The 25,041-nt window shown below is 33.6% G+C and overlaps 1 protein-coding gene across 1 annotated transcript in view; it reads right to left on the bottom strand.

The window, feature by feature from the left end:
- The window catches only part of LOC114331236 (cytoplasmic dynein 2 heavy chain 1), a 410,099-nt gene extending 397,935 nt beyond the window's left edge, over nucleotides 1–12,164 (bottom strand). Inside the window, exon 1 of the mRNA XM_050645881.1 lies at nucleotides 12,075–12,164. Coding sequence (XP_050501838.1) covers nucleotides 12,075–12,114 — 40 coding nt within the window. The 5' untranslated portion in view covers nucleotides 12,115–12,164. The remainder of the gene's footprint in view (nucleotides 1–12,074) is intronic.
- Between the last annotated feature and the right edge of the window lie 12,877 nt (nucleotides 12,165–25,041).

The following is a 25,041-nucleotide window of genomic DNA, read 5'->3' as shown; positions in this document are numbered from 1 at the left end:
TTTGCGCTATCTACCTTTAATTTTGCTTGGTGATTTATCCCTTCTATTTTGACCACTCCTCTCGGCTCATTTCTACTTACGTGATTTTTCCATTATATTTATTCTTTTTGTGTAAGTATTTGTTATACATTTGTTTGTACTCTTACGTTACATTGTCTTCTTATTTCTTCATCCTCTACTAGATCTCTTAGTGTATTTCCTGTAAAATTCCTTTCGATATTTCTAATACATTATAAAAGGCACTTGCTACGGCTCTAATAGTATAGTTGTTGTGTTGTGGTTGTGTAGGGTCTTGTTTTTGAGAAAAACTTTGTTGTTGGTCCTATACTGCTTTTAAAAATTCTTAATTTCATTTGTGTTAATATTATGTCGGTTTCGGCTTATAATGTTTATAAGGCACCCTGCCAGTCTATTTGTTGTATTTGATTTCTCACTTTTCTATTCAGGTAAATACCTCTCTATGATCCTAATTGAGATTAGATCTAATACAGCGATACTACCCTGCCCATGAATGCGAGCCTTGGATCTCTTCTTCTTCAGGTGCCATCTCCGCTACGGAGGTTGGCAATCATCATAGCTATTTTAATTTTTGAGGCAGTAGCTCTAAATAGTTGTTTTGAGCTGCACCCAAACCATTCTCTCAGGTTCTTCAGCCATAAAATTCGTCTTCTGCCGATGCTTCTTCTGCCATCTATCTTTCCTTGCATTATGAGTCGCAGAACGCCATACTTCTCGCCCCGCATTACATGTCCGAGGTACTGTAGTTTTCTTTCTTTAATTGTAAGTGCAACTTCCTTCTCTTTACCTATTCTTCTCAGTACTTCATTGTTCGTAACTCTATCTACCCAGGAAACCCTCATAATTCTTCTATACGTCCCAGGAAACCCTCATAATTCTTCTATACGTCCACATTTCAAAGGCGTTAAGTCGTCTCATTGTCTCTACATTTAACGTCCATGATTCCAGTCCATAGTATAGTACACTATATACGTAACATTTTGTTAGACGTACTTTAAGAGCTAATGTTAAATCTTTGCTACATAGGACGTTTTTCATTTTCATAAAATTAGAACGTGCTTTCTCGATTCTGACTTTGATTTCTGCAGTGTAGTCATTATTTTCGGTTATAAGTGTCCCTAGGTAAGTGCACTTTTTTACTCTTTCGATCTGCTGGCCCTCTACTATCAAGATTTCGTTAGTATTATGGTTGTTTTTACTAATTTTCATAAACTTTGTCTTTTTGATATTGAGAGAGAGTCCGTACTCCCTACTACATCTTACTATTTTACTCATGAGTATTTGCAGGTCTTGTAAATTATCGGCTATTATTACTGTATCATCTGCATATCTGATGTTGTTAACTAAGACTCCATTTACTCTTATGTCGACTGTTTCATCTTCCAGAGTTTCTCGCATTACCTCTTCAGAATAAGCGTTAAATAATCGAGGTGATAGTATGCAGCCTTGCCTGACTCCTCTCTTTATTTCAATTTCTTCAGATGTTTCTGTTTCAATTCTTACTATTGCTCGCTGATTGTAATAGATATGTGTTATTAGTCTTAAATCCCTTTCATCTAGGTTTTTAGTTTTTCGAATTTCCATGAGTCGGTCATGTTTTTCTTTATCAAACGCTTTATTGTAGTCTATAAAACAGACGTAAAGAGAACGGTTAACATCCAAACATCTCTGTGTCAGCACGTTGAAGGATAATAATGCCTCTCTGGTGCCCATTCCATTGCGGAACCCATATTGAGTGTCACTAATATCCAGCTCCAGTTTAGAGTGTATTCTGGCGTGGATAATAATTTTCAGCAGAATTTTCAAGGTATGTGACATTAAGCTTATGGTTCGGTAGTCACTGCATTCTTTGGCATTCGCTTTTTTTTGGCAAACACACAAATGCTGATGTCAACATTTCTCTAGGGATGATTCCCGTAGTATAGATAGCGTTGAACAATTCTACTATTATGTCCAGGTTTTTCTCGTTGACCAACTTTATCAGCTCGCTAGGTAATTCATCTGGACCAGCAGGTTGATTGGTTTTCATAGAGTTTATTGCCTGACTAACCTCTGATTTGGTTATCTCTGGGCCTACATCTCCGGTTTGGCTATCTACGGATGTACTAGCTTCTCTCTGGTCATGAAATAGTTTCTCGATGTACTCTTTCCATCGTCGTAGTTTTCGTTCTGTCTCCATTATAATATTTCCGTTTTTGTCGAGCAATATATTTGAGGTTCTTCTATTTCCTATTCCGGCTAGTTCTTTGACTTTTTATGTAGGTTGAAGTTGTCATATCTGTTTTGAAGTTCTTCTATTTCTTTACATTTTTCAGAGAAGTAGGTTTCTTTAGCCTCCCTAATTTTTCTTCTTATTTGGTTTTGAAGCTGTTTATAGCGAGTCTTATTAATTGTTTTGTTTTTTCTTCTTTCATTCATCAACTCTAGAATTTCCTCCGTCATCCATTCTTCTTTCTTACATTTGGTTGTTTTAAGTACTTTCTTACTTGGCTCTAATATAGAGGTTTTGAATAATTGCTACTGCTGTTCTACGTTGCAATTATTTCTTGGGTTTCTATCTAGCTTTGTGTTGATTTCACGTTTCAAATTTTCTTTTGTTTCTTCTGACTTAAGTTTCTCTATGTTAAGTTTATTGTTGTTGCGGCTTTTTTGCGTCTTTTTTAGTTGAAGTTGAAATCTAGCAATAAGAAGACTGTGATCAGGAGATACGTCCGCTCCTGGATATGCCTTTACTGCCTGAATTGAGTTTCGATATCTGTGCTTTATTAGTATGTAGTCAATTTGAGTTCTGACGATTTTGTTGTCTTTGTCAGCTGGCAATTTCCATGTATAAAGGCGTCGCTTAGGTAATTTGAAGAATGTATTTGCGACTACAACATTATGTTCCTGGCAAAATTCTATTAGGCGATCCCGTCTGTCATTTCGTTCGCCAAGTCCATATAGCCCTACATTAGGGTAGCATTTTCCTTCGCCAATTCTTGCATTGAAATCACCCATGATCACTGTTATGTCTCTAGATGCTGTGAGCTGTAATGTTTTTTGAAGTTCGCTATAAAAGTTCTCTATTTCTTCTTCATTTTTGTCAGCAGTTGGCGCATAAATCTGAATTAGGTTCATTTTTCCATGAGCTGTCAATAACTGCAACATTATAATTCTTTCGGACACCGGAACGAAGCCTGTTACTGATCTCGTTACTTTTTCACGGAGGATCATAGCAACTCCATATCTGTGTTGGGTGTCACTGCTTCCAGAGTAATAGATTCGCCCATTGTCTGTATTGAGTTCGCCAGAACTGACCCATCTTGTATCGCTTATTCCTAATATATCGATATCTAGTCGCATCATCTCTTGATGTATATTCCTCAGTTTTCCAGGTTCATACATACTTCTTACATTCCATGTAGCGATTTTGTAGGTGTATTTGTATATATTTAGGGAAAATGGATTTCGCTGACCAACGGCCTGGGAAGCCCTGTCGTTGCTGTTGTTTCTTCCCCTGCCGAATCTTGGCATCCGAGAACCATGATTAGTAGGTTGTTGATTGTCATTTCTGTAAGCCATGACGATTTCTAGGGATACTCCATGAGTCTTTAATGCAGTGGTTGGTTTCCCGTTGCCTTCTGCATTCTTATACCGTTGACCATTCTGTAGGGTTCATCCGCCTTCGAGACCGATTTCTCAGTCTTAGGAAAAAAGAGTGCCTGCCACTTACCAACTCATCCACCCGAAGCCGTTGGTCAGTAAGTGGGGGATTGCTTATACCGGCAATCATTCGGTGAAGAGCAGGTAGGTTGTAGAAAGAAATATAGTGACCCGTCTGCCCTCGGAAACCTAATAGCCATTCGGGGTCGGAAGAAGAAGAGGTACGAGGTACAAGAGAGGCCGACAGGAAAGATTAAAGACATTTCACTCAAGACTAGTTGAAAAAGAGTAAAATGTGAAGCCCTTATGATCCGCCAGGTGCGTTTCATAAGCGCATGAGTATTAATACACTTTTTGTTCCCGCTCATACTTCGGGGTGTTGACTACAGGCTGTATGGCTCGTCCAGCATGCCATAGCACGGATGGTAGGGTGCATGCCATTTTACAATGTAAACACCCCAACTCCATGGCCTGACCCCCTCTCCAAACTCTTATTACCTGCGAGGAATCTTGTAATGACCTGTTCTCCTGACTCGAAATATACTTAATGTGACCTACTTTGCTATCCATCCTCTAAACTGTCCGCATATTTACAGATGCTCCTATACGACGGCACCAGAGTGCTGAAATCGGTTAGCCTTTGATATACACTATTACGCTGCAAACCCTCATTGATTTAGGCACCTATGTCCAGCCAGAGCAGAGGGTTACGGCTGATAAACCCCCAAAATGGCGAATTTCAAAACAGAAGGAATATATTCCAGGTGGATAAAAGTCACCACGTTTTACGTTCTTCGTTTGTAGTTATTTCTATTGTTTATGGTTTTAGCGTAATTCTTTATTTCTATGTATACAGTTTCTGTGGATAGACAGTTCGTGTATCAGTTTTTGTATTTCCGGCCTATTAGTTCCTTTGCTTTTGTTCTACGTTTTATGAAATGGAGAGTCGAAACAAGGAATTTAGGAAATCCTCTTGAGTAGAGGAAGTGACAGTGGCCATAAAAACAAATTATTAACCACAGTCTTTCAAACGCCGCTGTTAATAGGTCACAAGTCACAATGAGATTAAACTATTCAGGGTGTCCAGAAACTCTCTCAACAAACAAAGACTGGAGATTCTTCAGATAATTTTAAGACAATTTAACCCAAGTAACCTAGTCCGAAAATGCTTCCCAATTGAGCTAGAGCTCTATAAAAATGGCGTCTTGGAATTAGTTTTTCATAAATATCTCCAGAACGGCTCTATTTAGAAAAACGAAAACTGGTACGCTCATTTATCTTGCAGAGATAAATCGATTACGTTAATTATTAATTATTAGTACCGGTCATAGACGTTCATTTTGGGTAGGGCAACGGTTATTTTATCGCAGAAATTTTTATCTTTAACTTCTAGGCATTTTGACACTGGTTTATTAAATTGTGAGGTATTCTAGTACTAAAAGGTACTCTTAAGTCGGTAGGATGCAAAGTTTTCTAGAAAAATCGATTTGAAAATTTTTCGTTTATTGAATTTGAAAAACAAATTTTTTTCAAACAGAGCAAGTGTAATTTACTGAATCAAAGCAAGAGTCACTTTTAGTACTAGAATACCTCATAATTTAATCATCAAGTGTCAAAAATGCTTAACAATTAAAGACAAAAAAGTAATACGATATAATAACCGTTGACCTACCCCAAAACGGACGCATATGACCGGTACTAGAATTTCGCAACTGAGGAAATCGATTTACCTCTTAAACATAAACAAATGTAGCAGTGTTTGTTGTTGTAAATAGTTTTTTTTGAAATTATTTTTTCAAATTTAACAAACAAAAAAATTTCAAATCGATTTTTCTAGAAAACGGTGCGTCCTCCGACTTAAAGCAGGAGTACCTTTCAGTACTAGAATACCTCACAATTTAATAATCCATTGTCAATAATGCTTAGAAGTTAAAAACAAAAATGTTAGGCGATACAATAACCGTTGCCCTATCCAAAACGGACGCCTATGGCCGGTACTAGAAATTAGTAATAGACGTAATCAATTTACCTCTGGAAGATAAATGAGCGTATTACAGGTTTTCGTTTTTCTAAATAGAAGCGTTGCCGAATTATTTAAGCGAAACTAATTCCAAGACGCCATCTTCAAAGAGCTCTAGCTCTAGCTCTAGGTAAATTGGGTTAAATTGTCTTAAAATTATCTGAGGAATCTCCGGTCGTCGTTTGTCGGGAGAGTTTCTGGACACCCTGTACAGTTTTTTTTAACTGTACCTATAGCATTCAGTTCGGCAGTTTATTGCTGGTCTTTTGGCTCTTTTATATAATTTTTGTTTCCGGTACATTGAAATCTTTATGTCATACAACAAATCACTCGCTTTCTACAATTTCATCCACACTGATCTAACACTACCTATACTGCATGCATCTCTGTTTCTTATCCCATTATTCTGTAAAACAGATGCTAGATACTTAAAACTATTACTTTTCACAATCATATAGTACAGTACTCCCGTACCTACTTTATCAGTATACATTAATCATTATTGAAACTACCCTATAGTTTCCCTGTTATCTGATCCAAAACCAATAATACGAACTATTCACTAATGGTAGGGGAGCCCAAGCGGGGATTTTTGCAGTTACTCGAGCGTGTCAGATTACCATATTATGGGGAGAAATTTTGTACCCCGCAGATAGTGCAGATGTACCTCTACCATATATTGGCTCTTAACACAAGGGAGTTTGTTCCAAAAAATTTGTCCTTAAAAATACTCGAATTGTCAGTTTGATAAGGTAAGTTAAGTACATGCAAAATAGTGTATATTATTTCAAAAATCTGACGATTTGAGCGGGGCGTAAGGAAATTGTTGAATCAAAAAGGTTCACAAAAAAAGCGAATATTTCGCGAAACGAACGTCACATCGAAAAATTAAAAAATACGTTTTCAATATTTTTCAAAAATCTATCGAATGGTACTAAACATTACCCCCACGGACAGGATGGGGGTAAATTTAAAATTTTAAATACAAACTCGCGATACGATATTTCGCAAAATGAACATCAGATCGAAAAACTGCAAAATACACTTAAAATATTTTTGAAAAATCTATCGAATGGTACCAAACACGACCCCCCACGGGGATGGGGGGTTACTTTAAAATCTTAAATGGGACCCCCAAATTTTTATTACAGATTTGGATCCTTTACGTAAAAATAAGCAACTATTATTCGAGACATTTTTTCGAATTATGGATAGAAAGCGCTATAATACGAAAAAACGATTGTTGGAAATGGAAAATTAAATTAAAAAATGGAAAGTTCCCACTAAAATAGAAAATTTTACTAAAGTTTTTTTGGTTTTAGGACCTAATAATCACAACCCAATAGGTCCCCACAACGCTCGAGTGACTGCAAATTTAGCATATTTTGCTCCCCTACCATAAACTAACTTTCTAGCTTTTGCCGTTCTCCTCTTATTTTGCGCCCACCACAGAACCTGTCGAAGAACTCTATATTATCAAATCTTCCTCCTATAGCAGCATCATGTCAAATATTCCTTATTTTAGTAGCAGATTATTGTAGTGTAGCAGAAATACACAGAATTTAAAGAACATTAGCTGCTTTGGAAGCATAATATATGCTAATATATGCTATAAGCATGTTTTAAATAAACAGCAAAAATTGAAATATATTTTTGCTTTTCTGTAAATACTATAAACACTATAAAAACCTTTATTGGTTATTATAAATATACAGGGTGTTTCATTAGTAATTGTCCATATAGTAACAAGAGAAACCTTAGCACAAAATATGAAGATTTAACCTAAAACCTTCCAAAATGGTTTGTTCAAACTTGACAATCGGTTTACACATGTTAGAATACTTTAACTAGTGTTAAGCTGTAGGGATATATACTTAATTTTCCCCCTTTTTCCCCTCACAATCTACGCCACTGTCGTAATAATCACTTTAGCATGTTTTTTGATTCTTTGGTACTTTTTACGTATATATCATTCTTTTGTCTCAATATGATAGAGTCGGTAGTTTTCAAGGTATTTGCGTTTAAAAGTAAAGGATTCAATAAAATTATATGTATTTTAAACACATAATATATGATTTCATGTTTAAAATACTATTGAATCCATTACCTTTAAACGCAATTAACTTTAAAAACTACTCACTCTATCGCATTGAGAAAAGGATGATATTTATGTAAAAAGTAACAAAGAATCAAAAAAACATGCTGAAATGATTATTACGACAGTGGCGTAGATTGTAAGGTGGAAAATTAAGTATATACCTCTACAGCACGCCTCTGGTAACAGCGGAAAACTATATTTTAATACCAGTTAAAATATTCTAATATGTGTAAACCGTTTGTCAAGTTTGAACTAAAAATATTGGAAGGTGTTAAAACAATGGGCTTAAATTATTTTAGGATATTTGTAATTAAACACTCTGTCTCTCGGTAAGGAGGATTATTTTATTTAAGTGTTTTAGGTTAAATCTTCATATTTTGTGCTAAGGTTTCTCCAGTTACCATATGGACAATTGACAATTACTAATGAAACACCCTGTATATTACTATGTATTATTGGTTTGTTTGCATTTTGTAAGAAACCTCTCAATATAATAATTGGTTTTATATCTTCGGTAAAATATCTTCGGTAAAACGGGAACATGACTATTAGATGTACTGAACTCAATAAGTTACGGGCCGGTATTTCAATAGCTACTTAAGCTTTTGCTTAGCTAAGCCTGTGTCAAAAGTTAAGGAGAAGCTTAAGCTGAGTGCCGTATTTCCATCATTCTCTTAACCTTCGAGTGGTAACGTACGGTCCCTGACACCGACGTAGCGGATTTTTCGCGGTAAAACTCAAATGCGCATTTTTTTTTGTTCCCGCGGCCAGGTAGCTTTCAAATTCTCATCACACTATTTAGTCTTGAAAAATCTGTGGCGAAGTGTGGATAGTTCATATGTTATTTGACCTGACGGTGTGAGAGACCGAGGTTACCATTTATGTTATACTTAACGGTAAGTTTTTGTCGTTTTTGTTCCATAGTCAGTTTAAATAATAGATGTTAATTTTAGGAGTTGTATATGAATATTGATTATGAAAGAGAACAAATCAGGTTGCAACAACTTTTTGACGAAATTGTTGCTAATTCCGAACCAGAACCGTACAGTGCGGTGCAGTGTACTGTATAAAAAATGAGGAAAAAAACGGACAATAATTTCAGTTTGTGTTGGACATTTGTTGAATAATTTTATTTTTTTTGTGATATTTCAACCCTTGTCGATATGTTTGTTGATATTTTGTGTTCAAAAACTTGACAGTATTTTGTAAATTGTTTGTCAATTATGTTAGTATCTAAAAGAAGCCACTTTCTTTTAATGTGCAGTTTTTTCCCGAATATAAATAAATATTGATAATTTCTTACTATATTGTTATTTAAATATAGTTATATTAAACATTTAGTCACATCAAAATATTAACACAAAATCACCACCTAAGATATTCATTATTAAAAAAGTCGGTGTCGTAGACCGACGTTACCAACTATGTCACAAGAATTCACGTTACCGGCGGAAGGTTAACTAAACTGATGCTCAGCTGTAAAGTTAATTGGTTTGGTACCTCTGAATACGTCAAAGTGCCAGAGCTAACTGTTCTGAGGTAAAAACCACTACTGTTGACATTTAATTTTATCTTGTCTGTATCAATGTTATTTTTACTTCACTTAATTTTGTGTAAACATGGTACATGTGTTTTTAGTTTATTGTCTATATTTTCTCTGGTTATATTTTTATTGTTATTTTGCATAAGCAATAGATCCGTCTTTGTAATTTTGTTTATTGGATATATTTCTTAAAATGTCAAATTGGAATGTAAGTTTATTTTTGTAAAATAAATATACCTACCAAGCATTGTAGAAATAAACAATTTTCATGTGCCTACACCTTCCAAAAGTAGTAAGAATTTTAATAATCGTTATTACGATTAATAAATTAATAGATTATTATTTAATAATCCAATAATAACGTTATTACTTAAAAGTTGGTTTTCAAAACAACTCTATAATTAATAATCTATAGAAATAACCTCAAAAAACAGAAAACAAATTGTAAGCAAAGGCTTAAACCAACTCCCAGGGCCCCCGTAAGGGGTACTGGCGCCTGTGTGCAAAAAAGGATTTTGGCACCTCTTAAGACATTTTGGATCATGTTTTTTATTTATTTTTTGAAGGTAGGTAGGTGCTTGAAATAAACTAGAAAACTGAACTTTAGAATGTGAGTTTCACCCTTCTCGGGGGTGAAAAAACATACGTTCAAAAAAGTCCGGAATTGGATAAAACGAATAATTTTAAATAACTTTTCTTCTATAATGATTTTTCTCTGTCAATACTTTTCAATAGTTTTCGTTAGTTTCGTTTTCAATAGTTATTTGCGAGTAAAATGTTCATTTTTCAACAAAAAAAAAAACAAGTTTTTAGACGTATTTTCGCAATTAACTCAAAAAGCAAGTGTTTTATCAAAAAAAAATTATAGCTTATAAAAAAGTGAAAAAAAATTGTGTAAGTACCTATATATGAAGTCTGCAGACCCAGTAGAAGCAGAGTTGTAGCTGATGAAAAGGAGGTTCTTATTCGTCAAATTTCAAATCAAATATTTCAACGTAAAATAACAAAAAAATCAAGCACTTATCAGGGAAAACTCATTACAACTTTGTTAAAGTGTTTAAAAGAAGCTATATTTTTTAACATCAAAAGTAAGTAAGTTAAAAATAATGTTGTTCACTTTTTTTGGTAAAAAAATTATGAAAACCACCCCCTTAGCATCCCAAATGAAATTAATCGTTACCGCTTCACCATAAGTTACTTTACTTATGTACCTATTGTTTAATAATTGCTTATATGATCTGAAGTTTCATCGGTTCAAAGTGCTTATTTTTGAAAAGGCTCTATTTAAAAGGGCGAAAGGGCTGAACGAGTCACTAATCATGAGTGTATGCAAAATTTGAACAGCCATATCTTTCAATGTTTGTCTTACAGGAAAACAAAACATCCAAAATATTCAGAAAAGCAAAATCTAGGTACATTTTTTTACTGCTTGAGATTTTTGGTATCACTAATTAATTTTAAAGTTATTTGGAAAAGAAATTTTTTTAGGATTGAAAAAAATTACTTTAAAAATCCAATTTTTAAAAATGAGCAGTTTAAAGCGATGAAACTTACAGATCATATAAATAAAGCTTTTCTTAAATATTTTAAAGAAGTTGTAATGAGTTTTCCCTGAAAAGTGATTAATTTTTTGGTTATTTTACGTTGAAATATTCTATTTGGAATTTGACGAACAAGAACCTACTTTTCATCAGCTAAAACTCTGCTTTCTACTGGGTTTTGCAGACTGTTTATCCAATTACGGACTTATTTTGAACGCATGTTTTCTCACCCCCGAGAATACTCCTTTTACTCCCAGAGTAAAAGCACACATCGGCACACTTCTTTTCTTGTTAGCTATGTGTATGACAAATTGTATGTCAATCCAAGCGGTTTTTTTAAATATACAACAAAAACCGTGAGTAAATGGACAGTAGGCTAAAATATCAAAATGAAACAAACAGAATAAAAGCATAACAAAATAAATTAAAATGCCTGACTTCTGACATGCTCTCGCAAATGGGAATCGGCAGTAACTGGATGATATACTAATCAAATTTAGTGTGTGTTTAAACTGAATCCTATTTAATTTCTCAACTTTTATTTTAAAATTAGTTTTTGTTTTTTAATTTCTTTGCTTTTTTTGCAATTTTTGACCCCGGGCTTTGGCGCCCCTAAAGGATAGCGCCCGTGTGGATTGCACACTTTGCACATATGGTAGCGGGGGCCCTGCCAACTCCCGCGCGAGCTTAAAATTATTTGGTTTAAGCCTAGGCTTAAGCCTCAAATTGAAGTGGAAATACAGGCATCTAAGCTTAAGCAGAGGCTTAAAGTAAGCTTTGGCTTAAGTGAGGTTGGAAATACCGGCCCTACATCTTTACTGAACAAATCTAATATATTACCTATATGTACCGAAAAATAGAGCCTATTGCACAATTTTGTCCCTGGTGGGTAATAAATGGTTTCAGAATAATATGATAGTAAAAGAACTAAAAACAAACGCATTATTGTAAATAATAGGTAAAAAACAGAATAGTTTTTCGAAAAGAGATACGCTAATAATATTAGCCCATTCTGGGAAATCACATAAGGACAATTTTATTAGAAACTTTCCAATACTAAATTAGGATTAGGCAGGAAACATCATATTTCGTATTGTCATAAGTCATAATACCATCTTACGTCGGGACGTCGGGATAGATCACAATTAAATAATCAATATGCAAAACAAATAAGTTGCGTAGTAAATGTGTTTGTACAATATAATAACTTACCTACAACTTTTATGAAAAACTTTTTGGCAAAATCCGACATTTTCTTGTTTTAGTACACGGCACAAGAAATAACCTCTCATTACGGTATCAAGTGATTTGTTTGTATTATTCTTTTTTCATAGCAACGAACGGTTACCAATGTAACAGGTTCCTTTATTTGTGTCTATAGAATACATTATTTTGTATTTTGTAACTATGTTGAAATATATGCAATAAACTTTTAAAATAGGGGAGTGCATATAGATTTTCACTTCGGAAAAAATCAAACAAGATAGAACTTTTTGTAATTTCATTAAGCAATGTTTAATAAACAACATATCAAAAAGTTCTACTCGAGAAGTGGGTGCTTCATTTTTTATTAAACAAATTAATGAACTACGAAATTAGATGTTTTTTAAATAACTCCAAAAATATTAATTTTAGAAAAAAACTGACATAACCATTCAAAAATTCAGAAAATTCTACAAAAAAAACCATATACAAAGATTTTTCTTAAATTAAATCTGTAGCTTTTATATTTTTTTATTTATAACGCTAAAGTCACCCTTCTCACATACATTGACGCACTGAAAACTAGCGTGCGGCGAAGTATACGGTTGAGTTATTTTAAAGTAAATAATTCTTTAACTAATAGATCAAATAAAATTTTAAAAGTTGGACATGAAAGAAGAATAATTAGGCTGTCTTATGGTTATAATAAAAATAAATAAAATGTATGGGCATATGTACGGTGTGGGCGGAAATTAAGACTTACATGCATTTTGTTTAAAAATGATTTAAAAATGTGTAACTAATACACTTTTTCTTAAAAATCTCTCAATTTTGCACAACTTACCTTTCAAATATATTACTAAACGATGTTTCATTACAAAAAATCTCAAAAATTTAATTCAACTGATACAAAGTCTTAAAAAATGCAATTTTTGAAAACTTCGTAGCTTTACAGAATTACCACCATTTTAAGACGGTATTACTCAAGTTTGAACAGATTTATTCCATTTTTAGAAGTGCCTTTTTAAAGTTTAGAACGTAATCTTCAAAATGTACTAAATTATTTTACTTTAGAATTGGAATAAACTATCTCTTTTTGAGAAAATTAAGAAAGATACAAAAGATGTAATACAAAAATCGAAAATTACCAGCTAAAAAATGTTTATACAAAGTGATCGAAACTTTTTTCTGTAAATCTTACCTAAAATACATTTAATAATAAGCTTCAACAATAACAAATGTTCAACAAAAAATTTTTTTTTAGCTCTTACACAGTATGTTTGCGTAACTTGGAACATATTGATAACTTTTTTATTATCAGTTTTACGAAAAAAAGTTACTCTTCATCAAATACTCTGTATCATATATAATCTAAGATACAGCCATCAAATATCAAATTCCATTAATTTTATTCGAGGTATGTCAAAAAATATGAATTTCACTCAAGAGTAAAGTACCTTTATATTTCACAATATCGAAAATTGTTATAAAGAAAAGTTGTTAAGAATTAAAAAATATGTTGCAGTGTTTAATTAGATTCTACTAATTAAAATATTGTGAATAATTAAGGCACTTATCTCCTAAGAAAAATTAATATTTTTTACATACCTCGTATAAAATTGAAAGATTTTATATCTGATGGTTATATCTTAGATTATAGACCAGGTAGAGCATTTTATGAAGAATAACTTTTTTTCGTAAAATTGAGAATAAAATAGTTATCATAATTGTAATAAAATGATGATGGGTATCCGTAATTTGAGAAAAAATTGAATTTTTTTTCATTAGAATGATGTAATTGTATATTAAAACATAGTTTTTAATTTTAAACAACTTTTTATAATAGCATTGTTTGATATTCTGGTATATAAAGGTACTTTACTCTTTAACGAAATTCATATTTTTAACATAACTCGTATAAAATTGATAAAATTTGATATCTGATGTTTGAGTTTTAGATTTTTGACCATCCAGCGCATTTTATAAAGAATAACTTTTTTTCGTAAAATTGATAATAAAAAAAGTTTCCATATGGTTCCTAGAGATACTGTATAAGAGCTTCTGTATAAGAATTTTCAAATTGCAATGCCATATTCGGATTCAGCATAATCAAAAACAAGATAAAAACATATATTTGATCAAAGTAAAATGATGGATTCAACGATATTTTTAAAATTATTTATACAAAACAATAATGTTATTGTTTAAACAATTAATAAACAGACTAAAAGACTAAGTTTTCACTCTAGTGGCATATAAAACAACATAATGCTATTCTACACCCCACCAGAATGAAAACAATGGGAACTTTCTCTGGTTACACCTCCGAGGCTTCTACAATTTGCAAGCCATACGGATGCTGAGACTAAGGAAGATGAGGGAATTCTACAATTTACAATTCACGTCCCATCTGCTCAGCGCCGTAAAGTTCCCTTCATACTCCACACAGAGTAAATATAAATCAAAAATGAATTACCATTTTCAATTTCGTTGCAAAACGAAAACACAGCCGAACCATATTCTAGTCCAATCAGAGAGTGCTGCAAGCACCCCTACCGGTTTCGAAACTTATTAGTCTTTCATCAGGAGGCACATATGCTGCTCTCCCCGATCCAACCAAAACAAACCCCAGCGTGCAGTCCCGGATTGCAACGAACGAAATGGCATAGATGCCCTAGCGGCAACTGCTAGCAAAAAACTAAGTTTTCACTCTAATGGCATATAAAACAACATAATGCTATTCTACACCCCACCAGAATGAAAACAATGGGAACCTTCTCTGGTTACACCTCCGAGGCTTCTACAATTTGCAAGCCATACGGATGCTGAGACTAAGGAAGATGAGGGAATTCTACAATTTACAATTCACGTCCCATCTGCTCAGCGCCGTAAAGTTCCAACGAGAATGGTTCCCTTCATACTCCACACAGAGTAAATGTAAATCAAAAATGAATAACCATTTTCAATTTCGTTGCAAAACGAAAACACAGCCGAACCATATTCTAGTCCAATCAGAGAGTGCTGCAAGCACCCCTACCGGTTTCGAAACTTATTAGTCTCTCATCAGGAGGCACATATGCTGCTCTCCCCGATCCAACCAAAACAAACCCCAGCGTGCAGTCCCGGATTGCAACGAACGAAATGGCATAGATGCCCTAGCGGCAACTGCTAGCAAAAAGGCTAAGTTTTCACACTAATGGCATATAAAACAACAAGGTTCCCATTGTTTTCATTCTGGTGGGGTGTAGAATAGCATTATGTTGTTTTATATGCCATTAGATTGAAAACTTAATCTTTTTGCTAGCAGTTGCCGCTAGGGCATCTATGCCATTTCGTTCGTTGCAATCCGGGACTGCACGCTGGGGTTTGTTTTGGTTGGATCGGGGAGAGCAATATGTGCCTCCTGATGAGAGACTAATAAGTTTCGAAACCGGTAGGGGTGCTTGCAGCACTCTCTGATTGGACTAGAATATGGGTCGGCTGTGTTTTCGTTTTGCAACGAAATTGAAAACGGTTATTCACTTTTGATTTACATTTACTCTGTGTGGAGTATGAAGGGAACCATTCTCGTTGGAACTTTACCACGCTGAGCAGATGGGACGTGAATTGTAAATTGTAGAATTCCCTCATCTTCCTTAGTCTCAGCATCCGTATGGCTTGCAAATTGTAGAAGCCTCGGAGGTGTAACCAGGGAAGGTTCCCATTGTTTTCATTCTGGTGGGGTGTAGAATAGCATTATGTTGTTTTATATGCCATTAGAGTGAAAACTTAGTCTTTTTGCTAGCAGTTGCCGCTAGGGCATCTATGCCATTTCGTTCGTTGTAATCCGGGACTGCACGCTGTGGTTTGTTTTGGTTGGATCGGGGAGAGCAGCATATGTGCCTCCTGATGAGAGACTAATAAGTTTCGAAATCGGTAGGGGTGCTTACAGCACTCTCTGATTGGACTAGAATATAGTTCGGCTGTGTTTTCGTTTGCAACGAAATTGAAAATGGTTATTCATTTTTTTTTAATTAATAAAGAATTAGCGGCCAAATCTGCGAGTAGAACTTTTTACTTTAACATGTATATAAACAAACAAAAAAAGTTTTAGAAAAATATAAGCTTGTTTGAATTTTTCCGAAACAATGCATGTTTTCGTTCTAGTTGCACCCTATAAAATAATAAATAAAAGTTCACTTAACAATGCAATATAAAAAATGAAAAGGAAAATATGAAACAAAAATAGATATAAAAAACAGGGATGGAGTCTTGAGACTGTTTGCATCCACTCCTGGACCAATGCCTTCCCATGAGTTCTCCACTCTTCTCTGTTTGGTGCTATTCGGTGCCAATTTCTCCCCACATTTACTTTAACGTGATCTAGCCATCGTTTTTGTGGTCTCCCGCTACTACGACTGTGGTCTCCAATGTACAATGTCTCTCTTTCATCTTTCGTTGTTTTTTCGTGCCACCTGTCCTAACCAGCACCATTTCATTTGCGCAATTTTTAAAATTACATTGCCCATATTCTGTATTTGTTCTCAGAGAAACTCCTAAAGGCATGTATCCACTATGTTCGCGCACTTCTTGCGCTCCGCCTACCTTGCAACTGCTCTGATGAATACGACATGCACTCCTCTACATATAAACCGCCACCGATAGGAGCGCTGAGGGGAGCGCCGCTTTGTGAGCGCGAACGTATCCACTATGTGGAGCAGTCGCAGGGAACGCGCGGCACAAGAGGTTCGCGAACATAGTTGATACGTGCCTTAACATAGCTTGTTCGATGGCTCTCTGTGTTGTTTTTAATCTATCTATTGGCTGATAACTCCGTAAGTGTCATGATCTCCAATCCATAGGTCATGGGCAACCCTTTTCTTTAGATTTATTGGTATCTTTTTGTTTTTCAGCACAACACTGAGTCTTTCGATGCTGCCAGTAAAATAAATTATCAAGTACTCTGGGTTGGTCACTCAAAAGAGTACACCCTCACCCTGATACTTGACATGCAAGCTTACATTACATTCTGAAGATCTGATGTCTACTCTTTCATATCATCAATCATATTGAGATGGATTTTCCTGTAAATTCACCAAATGGTCTAGTCCTATTCGGTCATAGCGAATATCGACGACTTATATCATTTGGCCATTTTTTTGTTATCAGAATATTCTAATAATACGTTTAGTCCAGGAACCGAAGCTTTTCAGCTCGCAATTTTTACAGAATGGATCGATTTGCTTGAAAATTTGAGAATAAGTAGTGGATAGTACAGGTATCAAAATCTATATGATGCCGAAAGGCGCTTTTACCATGGGGGTGGTTGCCACCCCAACTTGGAGGTGGAAATTTTTTATTATATTTTGACCGCAAAAGTTTATAAAAACATTAATTTTAAGCAAAAAATGTTCTATACATTTTTTTGATAAAATTAATATTTTTCGATTTATTCGCTATCGAAAATGTTTGTTTATATCGAAAAAATCAATGTTTTCTTATTATACTCATTTACAATTCACTCAATTTTCGCCGTAGAAAATTTTTTTTCAAACCAAGTTCTTGGGATTTAAATAACCTACAATTTCGTATTTAAATATTTTTTCGTATCGCTGATGCTATTCTCTGATGATCTTTCTATTCTGAAAAATATGTCATTTTTTACCAAACTACAAAAATTCGTTATTTGCTTTTAACTCCAGTTTTTTTTTAAACTAATCATTCTAAGCCAGTAAAACTTCTGGAATCTATTACTAATACACAAATAAAGAAGTATGGATAAAGCCAATGACTAAAAATACCGCTAACTTACATTATTAAGCTTCCAATTGGATTTCTCCTTTCTTTTTCAAAAAAATATTTTGATTTTTTAACCGTAACTTTTTTATTTTTTATCCCAGAAAGTTTTTTAAAAAATAATTTTGTAGGTCTCTACAAGATCTATAAGGTTATTAATATTGAATCCTTTTAGAGTCCTAAGTCGCAAAAAGAGGTGACTGTAAATGGGTTGGTAAAGGCGATTTTTGCATGTTATTACAAGTTTTAATTGTCAATAAATCACTCAGTTTTTGCCCTAAAAAATTTTTTTTGCTAACCCTGTTCTTTGGAATTAAATATGCTACAATTTTAGATTTAAATATTTTTTCGTATCTCTGATGCTAATCTTTATATTCTGAAGAAAATGGCATTTTGTACCAAACTACAAAAATCCGTTATTCGCTTTTAACTCCATTTTTTTAAACTAATCACTCTAAGCCGCTCAAACGTCTAGAACCTATTAATAATACATAAACATAGAAGACCAAATAAGGTCAATGACTAACTTTAATTAGGGTGGTAAGTAAAGGGAACTTTCCGATCACTTTTTCGCTGAAAAAATGGACTCACATTTTTTTCATAATAAGTCACTTAATTTTTGAGATAGAGACTTTTTTTTATTTCTGTAGATAGATAATTTTAAATACTTTAAATTAGTTTGAACAAGTTATCCTCGAAAAATGCACAGTTTTCCCGTCTTTTGAGTTTGAAACTACAATATTTAGCATTTGACGAAGAAAAGCTAACATTATAATAAAATATAGCTCGATTACTATTGGTTTTAAAGAAAATAAAAAACTGTTTTGTTTATTTTTTCAAAAAGTACATTTTTGTTAAGCAAAGTTGTTTTAACAAAACCAACACTTTTTGAGTTATTAGCAGAAAACTGATTAAAAACATTGATTTTTTTCGATATAAAACTAAAACTTTCGATAGCGAATAAATCGAAATATATTAATTTTATCAAAAAAATGTATAGAACGTTTTTTGCTTAGAATGAATGTTTTTACCAAATTTGCGGTCAAAATAAAATAAAAAATTTCCACCGCCGAGATAGGGTGGCAACCACCCCCATGGTAAAAGCGCCTTTCGGTCTCATATAGATTTTGATCCTTGGACTATCTACTACTTATCCTTAAATTTTCAAGCAAATCGATCTATTCTGTAAAAATTGCGAGGTTTTGTCCTATTTTAAGCTTCATTACTTGGACTAGTTAGCTATAATAGGTATGTAATAGCTATTTGTATAACAAGGGAGGAAAGTGCTACTTTTCCTCCCGAGAATGAAGTTTACTGCCCGACGCGTAGCGGAGGGCAGTAATCATTCAAGGGAGGAAAAGGCACTTTACTCCCATGTTATACATATGGTTTTTCCACCTTCCTCAAATAACAAGTCATTTTTTCATTTTTACTTAATTTATTTATGTAACTAACCAACAAAATTTATTAGAACTAAAACTAACAAGTACGTACAATATAACTGTCAACTGTCAAATATAAGTCAAATTAATAATGTAAACATTGTTAAATCAAAATAACAATTTACTGTTTTTTACCATTCTGTAAAATACAGAGTGTTTTATAAATAAACGTAAAATGTATAGAAACTTACGTAATAGAAAATAGATATTGTACAGGGCGTCAATAAGTTACATTTCATGAATGAAATACCATGACGTCACTTTTACTTTTCCTCCCTAGGGAGGAAAAATATTTTCCTCCCTAGGGAGGAAAAGTACAACTTTGCTCCCTACAATCAGGTCCGGAAAAGTATACTTTCGGTAGAGGTAGGTGGAAAATAATTTTTCCACCTACCTCTACCGAAAGTATACCTTAGGAAAATATTTTCCTCCCTAGGGAGGAAAAGTACAACTTTGCTCCCTACAATCAGGTCCGGAAAAGTATACTTTCGGTAGAGGTAGGTGGAAAATAATTTTTCCACCTACCTCTACCGAAAGTATACCTTTCCGGACCTGATTGTAGGGAGCAAAGTTGTACTTTTCCTCCCTAGGGAGGAAAATATTTTTCCTCCCTAGGGAGGAAAAGTAAAAGTGACGTCATGGTATTTCATTCATGAAATATAACTTATTGACGCCCTGTACAATATCTATTTTCTATTACGTAAGTATCTATACATTTTAAAGTTTATTTAAAAACACTCTGAATTTGGCAGAATGGTAAAAAACAGTAAATTGTTATTCTGATTTAACAATGTTTACATTAATAATTTGACTTATATTTGACAGTTGACAGTTATATTGTACCTACTTGTTAGTTTTAGTTCTAATAAATTTTGTTGGTTAGTTACATAAATAAATTAAGTAAAAATAAAAAAATGACTTGTTATTTGAGGAAGGTGGAAAAACCATATGTATAACATGGGAGTAAAGTGCCTTTTCCTCCCTTGAATGATTACTGCCCTCCGCTACGCGTCGGGCAGTAAACTTCATTCTCGGGAGGAAAATTAGCACTTTCCTCCCTTGTTATACAAATAGCTATACTAATACATATTAGTTGATGATCCTTGGTATGGTTCAACCAATAAATATAGCCAAGATTGCTAGATTTATTAGTTGGCATCTTATCGGCATTCCATGTTATATAAATTATTTACTCGAGTGCCTTCCGAAAACCACTGCTTTATCTTATTGAAGTTTAGAGACAAAGGCCTGACTTTTGCATACGTATCTCCTTGTTAAAGGTAAGGAATGTTCACGCAACCACTCAAGAGTTCTTAGAAAAGCTTTGACCTCATACTCTCAAACTTCTTGTTGGCCATTTTCCTGTGTAGCATACTGATTAGTTTCTAACGTTATAATATGTTCTTCATTAAAGAAAAGGGAAAACCATTCCAGCAGACTCATAGAATGATCTTATTCCTAGAAGTTCTTCTACAATGCTTCTGTCTGAATGTCTTCTTCATTAGGAAAATTGTGATTTTGATATTGTCATGATGACCATTGTTAACTCTATAACTCTTTGTGGAATTTGGTTATTCCATAATTTTCTGTCGTTCTGACCTACTGCATGCTCATGTGACTTTTTCATTGGGAAATCTTTAGAGATAAGAAATCTTGATTTTGATATACTTCCAATCTATTATCAAATCTCTTGTCAAATAGAACATGGACTATGATAAAACTAATTTATTTCTTAATTTTAAAAGGCGTAAGAAGTAAAAAACATTGATCAGCAAATTTACAAGATTTGCAGAATAAGTAGGAAGGAAAACAGTTTTTGAAACTCAACATCTTAAAACCTGGTGGCAAATATCAGATGACCCCTTATTCCATTTGGATGTGCAATTAACAGGTAAAAACGATGTTTTTAATTGTCTTCGTAACATTTCTTTTATAAAATATTCCAAATTCTAACACAATTCTACCATTATCCTCCATCATCTAATTGCAACAGACATAGCATAAATAAATGAATTATTTTTAATTGCTATGCAACCTTGTTTACGTTGACTCATCGTAGACGCGCGTGAGTTCTTGGTAATATTCGTATTGTTTCCACAATCACAATCCAAAATATCCGTCAGTGTCTTCGACAGCAGGTGTTCCTGCTGCCGACCGACTAAAGCAGTAAAAGAGGGGAGTGGTCACTTCATTATACCAACCAGGTTTGGTAGAGATGAATACGCTGTTGCCGTCTACTGAAGAAAAACGATATAAATATGGATTTTATTAAAATATTCTTAAACAATTTTTTTACATATTCGGATGATTTCCAATTTTTATTATTCTTTATTTCTTTTCTTCCTTTGTAACTGATAATAATGTGTTTAAAGTAATGTTTCTTTCTAAAGTAGTTTATAACGTCACAATTAAACTACTTGTGTTTATTTTGGGTGTCTTCAATAATTTCACTCCACTACTTTTTTTTATTTGTCGTAAACTTTATGCATTTTTGTAAATGACGTATTCTTTAGATAACTGCTGGGAAATTTTTATAACGATATGAAAAAATTATAATAATTTATATTATTTTTTAAACTAATGTTGTTTTTATTTTTATTTACAAAAAAACACTGACTATTGCAATAGTCAACTCATTCTTACAATAATTAAAAACCACCTCAACCAACTAAGTATCTGACAATTGCATCCCTTCATTGAGGCTGAAATATTGTGTTTTCCATTGCACATTGCACACGCGCGCTTTGGAGGATCTTCAATATTTAGCCTTCACGGGACAGGCCAATTTGTATACAATTTGAACATTTGTGTCGCTAATGTCTATCAGACGGTAGAAAATCAAATTCGACCATCCTTGTGCTATCCTAAAAGCCAAGCAAGCCTTATACATCTTATCCACAGTATCCACTCTACCGTTGGTTTAATTGTAATCCAGTATAATCTGAGGCGTTAGTTGCAGAATCTATTTCGTTGTTTTCATAATGTTGAATGTAATATTACAGCCCTATTTTTCCGAGGTAAACAAGTAAGCATCATTTTATCACTTTGGAAACCAAAAACTGTATATTGAACCTTGAATCCTTTTGAAATTCCAGTATTGTTTTTCCTTAATGTGACAAATCCTTTATCCTCGGTAGCAAATATTTAGCAACAGGTTTACTTTTGTACTCATTAGCGATGGTCAAATTCTGGTGTGAATATTTTCTTACGAGTGATCAGACGCTTTACAATATGTGTTAAGGTTTTAAAGTCTAAGAGCTAGTGAACCCTCCGACTAACGGTCTTCCTGTAGGGCTAGAAATTTGTCTAGTGATAATTCATAGCACACCAAGACTAAAAACAATGACCTGGCAGGCATCAGCCGTGCACGTGTATCTACCAGGTGAATCGAAAAGCGCATAGTTTAGGTAAAAAATAAACATTCTACAGTAAAGTTTAAATTTAAGTATGTGTTTGAGTAAGTCATTTAGAAGAAATGTGTACAATGACAGGCGATTCTGAAGAGCATAAGACCTTGCCAGGCGAGGGGAAAGATTAGGGGTTTTTCCTAAAATTATTTTTTTTTAATGGAACAAAGTTTTTTTAGGTTTTTTGAATCATTCCAAACAGAAAAGGTCTTTAGTGACTTTTCTCTTAGGTTAATAGTTTTTGTTATATAAGCGATTAAAAATTTTGAAAATTGCGAAATCGGCCATTTTTCACTATAAATCGGACATTTAACTAAAAATTTCAATGTTACCAAGGTAGGTAGATATTCTTTAAACATTGATTAATGAAATCCCGAAGAGTTTTTGCAATACAATATCGACAACCCCTTTGTTTTTAATTGGTAATCAAGCGGGCGCGACACTGTAGTATAAGCGAGGACGTTTGAGTTTGCATAAATTCATTATCTCGAGAATGGGCAAATCTGAAGAGAAATCCTCAGATAGGTCGATTTTTATTCTTAAATTGGGACTTTTTGGCATATATATAATACTAGTGACGTCATCCATCTGGGCGTGATGACGTAACCGATGATTTTTTAAATGAGAGTAGGGGTCGTGTGATAGCTCATTTGAAAGGTTATTTAATTCTCTATTCAGCAATATAAACATTAACATAATTATTTATACAGGATGTACAAAAAATTTTTTTCTTCTTTTTGTCTAAATTAATTTAATGAAAAAATTTTTTTCGTCACTAGTGTTATATATGTGCCAAAAAGTCCTAATTTAAGAATAAAAATCGACCTGTCTGAGGATTTCTCTTCAAATTTGCCCATTCTCGAGATAATGAATTTATGCAAACTCAAACGTCCTCACACTACAGTGTCCTGCCCGCTTGATTAGCAATTAAAAAACAAAGGGGTTTTCGATATTGTATTGCAAAAAACTCTTCTAGATTTTATCAATCAATGTTTAGGGAATATCTACCTACCTTGGTAACATTTAAATTTTTAGTTACTTAAATGTCCGATTTAGGGTTAAAAATGGCCGATTTCGCAATTTTCAAAATTTTTAATCGCTTATATAACAAAAACTATTAACCTAAGAGAAAAGTCACGAAAAACGTTTTCTGTTTGGAATTATTCAAAAAACCTAAAAAAACTTTGTTCGATGCAAAAAAATAATTTTAGGAAAAACCCCTAATCTTTCCCCTCGCCTGGCAAGGTCTTATGCTCTTCAGAATCGTCTGTCATTGTACATATTTCTTCTAAATGACTTACTCAAACACATACTTAAATTTAAACTTTACAGGAGAATGTTTATTTTCCCCCTAAACTATACACTTTTCGATTCACCTGGTAGATACACGTGCACGGCTGATGCCTGCCAGGTCATGGTTTTTAGCCTTGGTGTGCTATGAATTATTACTATATAAATTCTTAGCCTTGCAGGAAGACCGTTAGTCGGAGGGTTCACTAGATCTTAGACTATTAGAGGTATCAAATGGCCAATCAGATTATTTTCCGCAATATAGTTCTCGGTTGATCATCATCATTTAGCCAATCGTGTCCACAACTGAACATAAGCCTTAGATTCTTCACATGTTTTTTTTACACTGGGAAGCTTGTAGCTTATTCCCCGCTACTCCTTTTACGTTGTTCGCCCATCTAGTAGGTGGTCGTCCTCTACATCTTTTATAGTTTTTCGATATAAAGTCCATTATTAGTCCACCGTCTTGTCCATAGTCTTGTCCATCGTTCATCTTGTGCTCTTTTTTGACCGACAGTGGGAGCAAAGATATTCTCTCTTTTGACTTTCTCTCTACGTGAAAGTAATCTGCTATTATATTAAGAGCATTCTTTATGCACAAATTTTGCATATAAAATTAACAAATCACATTTCAGACAAGTCAGAACATATTTTTAAAATTTTGTATCCCTACTTTTCGACAAAATACTAACGGATTTAAGAAACAATGTAAAAGAAAAGGGTGGTATATCTATAAAAAATTGAAGTAATAAGGCAGATATATAGAATAGATCCGTAGACAAGGGCCGGTTGTTCGAACGCTAATCAACAATGATCACTATCAAATATTTAATTACTGTCACCAACTGTCAATGTCAACTTTTATTGGGTTGCTGAAAACAAAATTGATTATAATTTTGAGATTAGTTAATCAATTAACATAACAATTATTAACATAATTGATTAAGTTATTTCATAATTGTAATCAATCCATAATTATGTTTTCAGCAACCCAAACAAAGTTGACATTGACAGTTGGTGACAGTAATTAAATATTTGATAATGATCATTTTTGATTAGCGT

Source organism: Diabrotica virgifera, chromosome 3, assembly GCF_917563875.1.
Source record: "Diabrotica virgifera virgifera chromosome 3, PGI_DIABVI_V3a".
Taxonomy (NCBI): domain Eukaryota; kingdom Metazoa; phylum Arthropoda; class Insecta; order Coleoptera; family Chrysomelidae; genus Diabrotica; species Diabrotica virgifera.
This window is presented reverse-complemented; position numbering and strand designations above follow the sequence as displayed.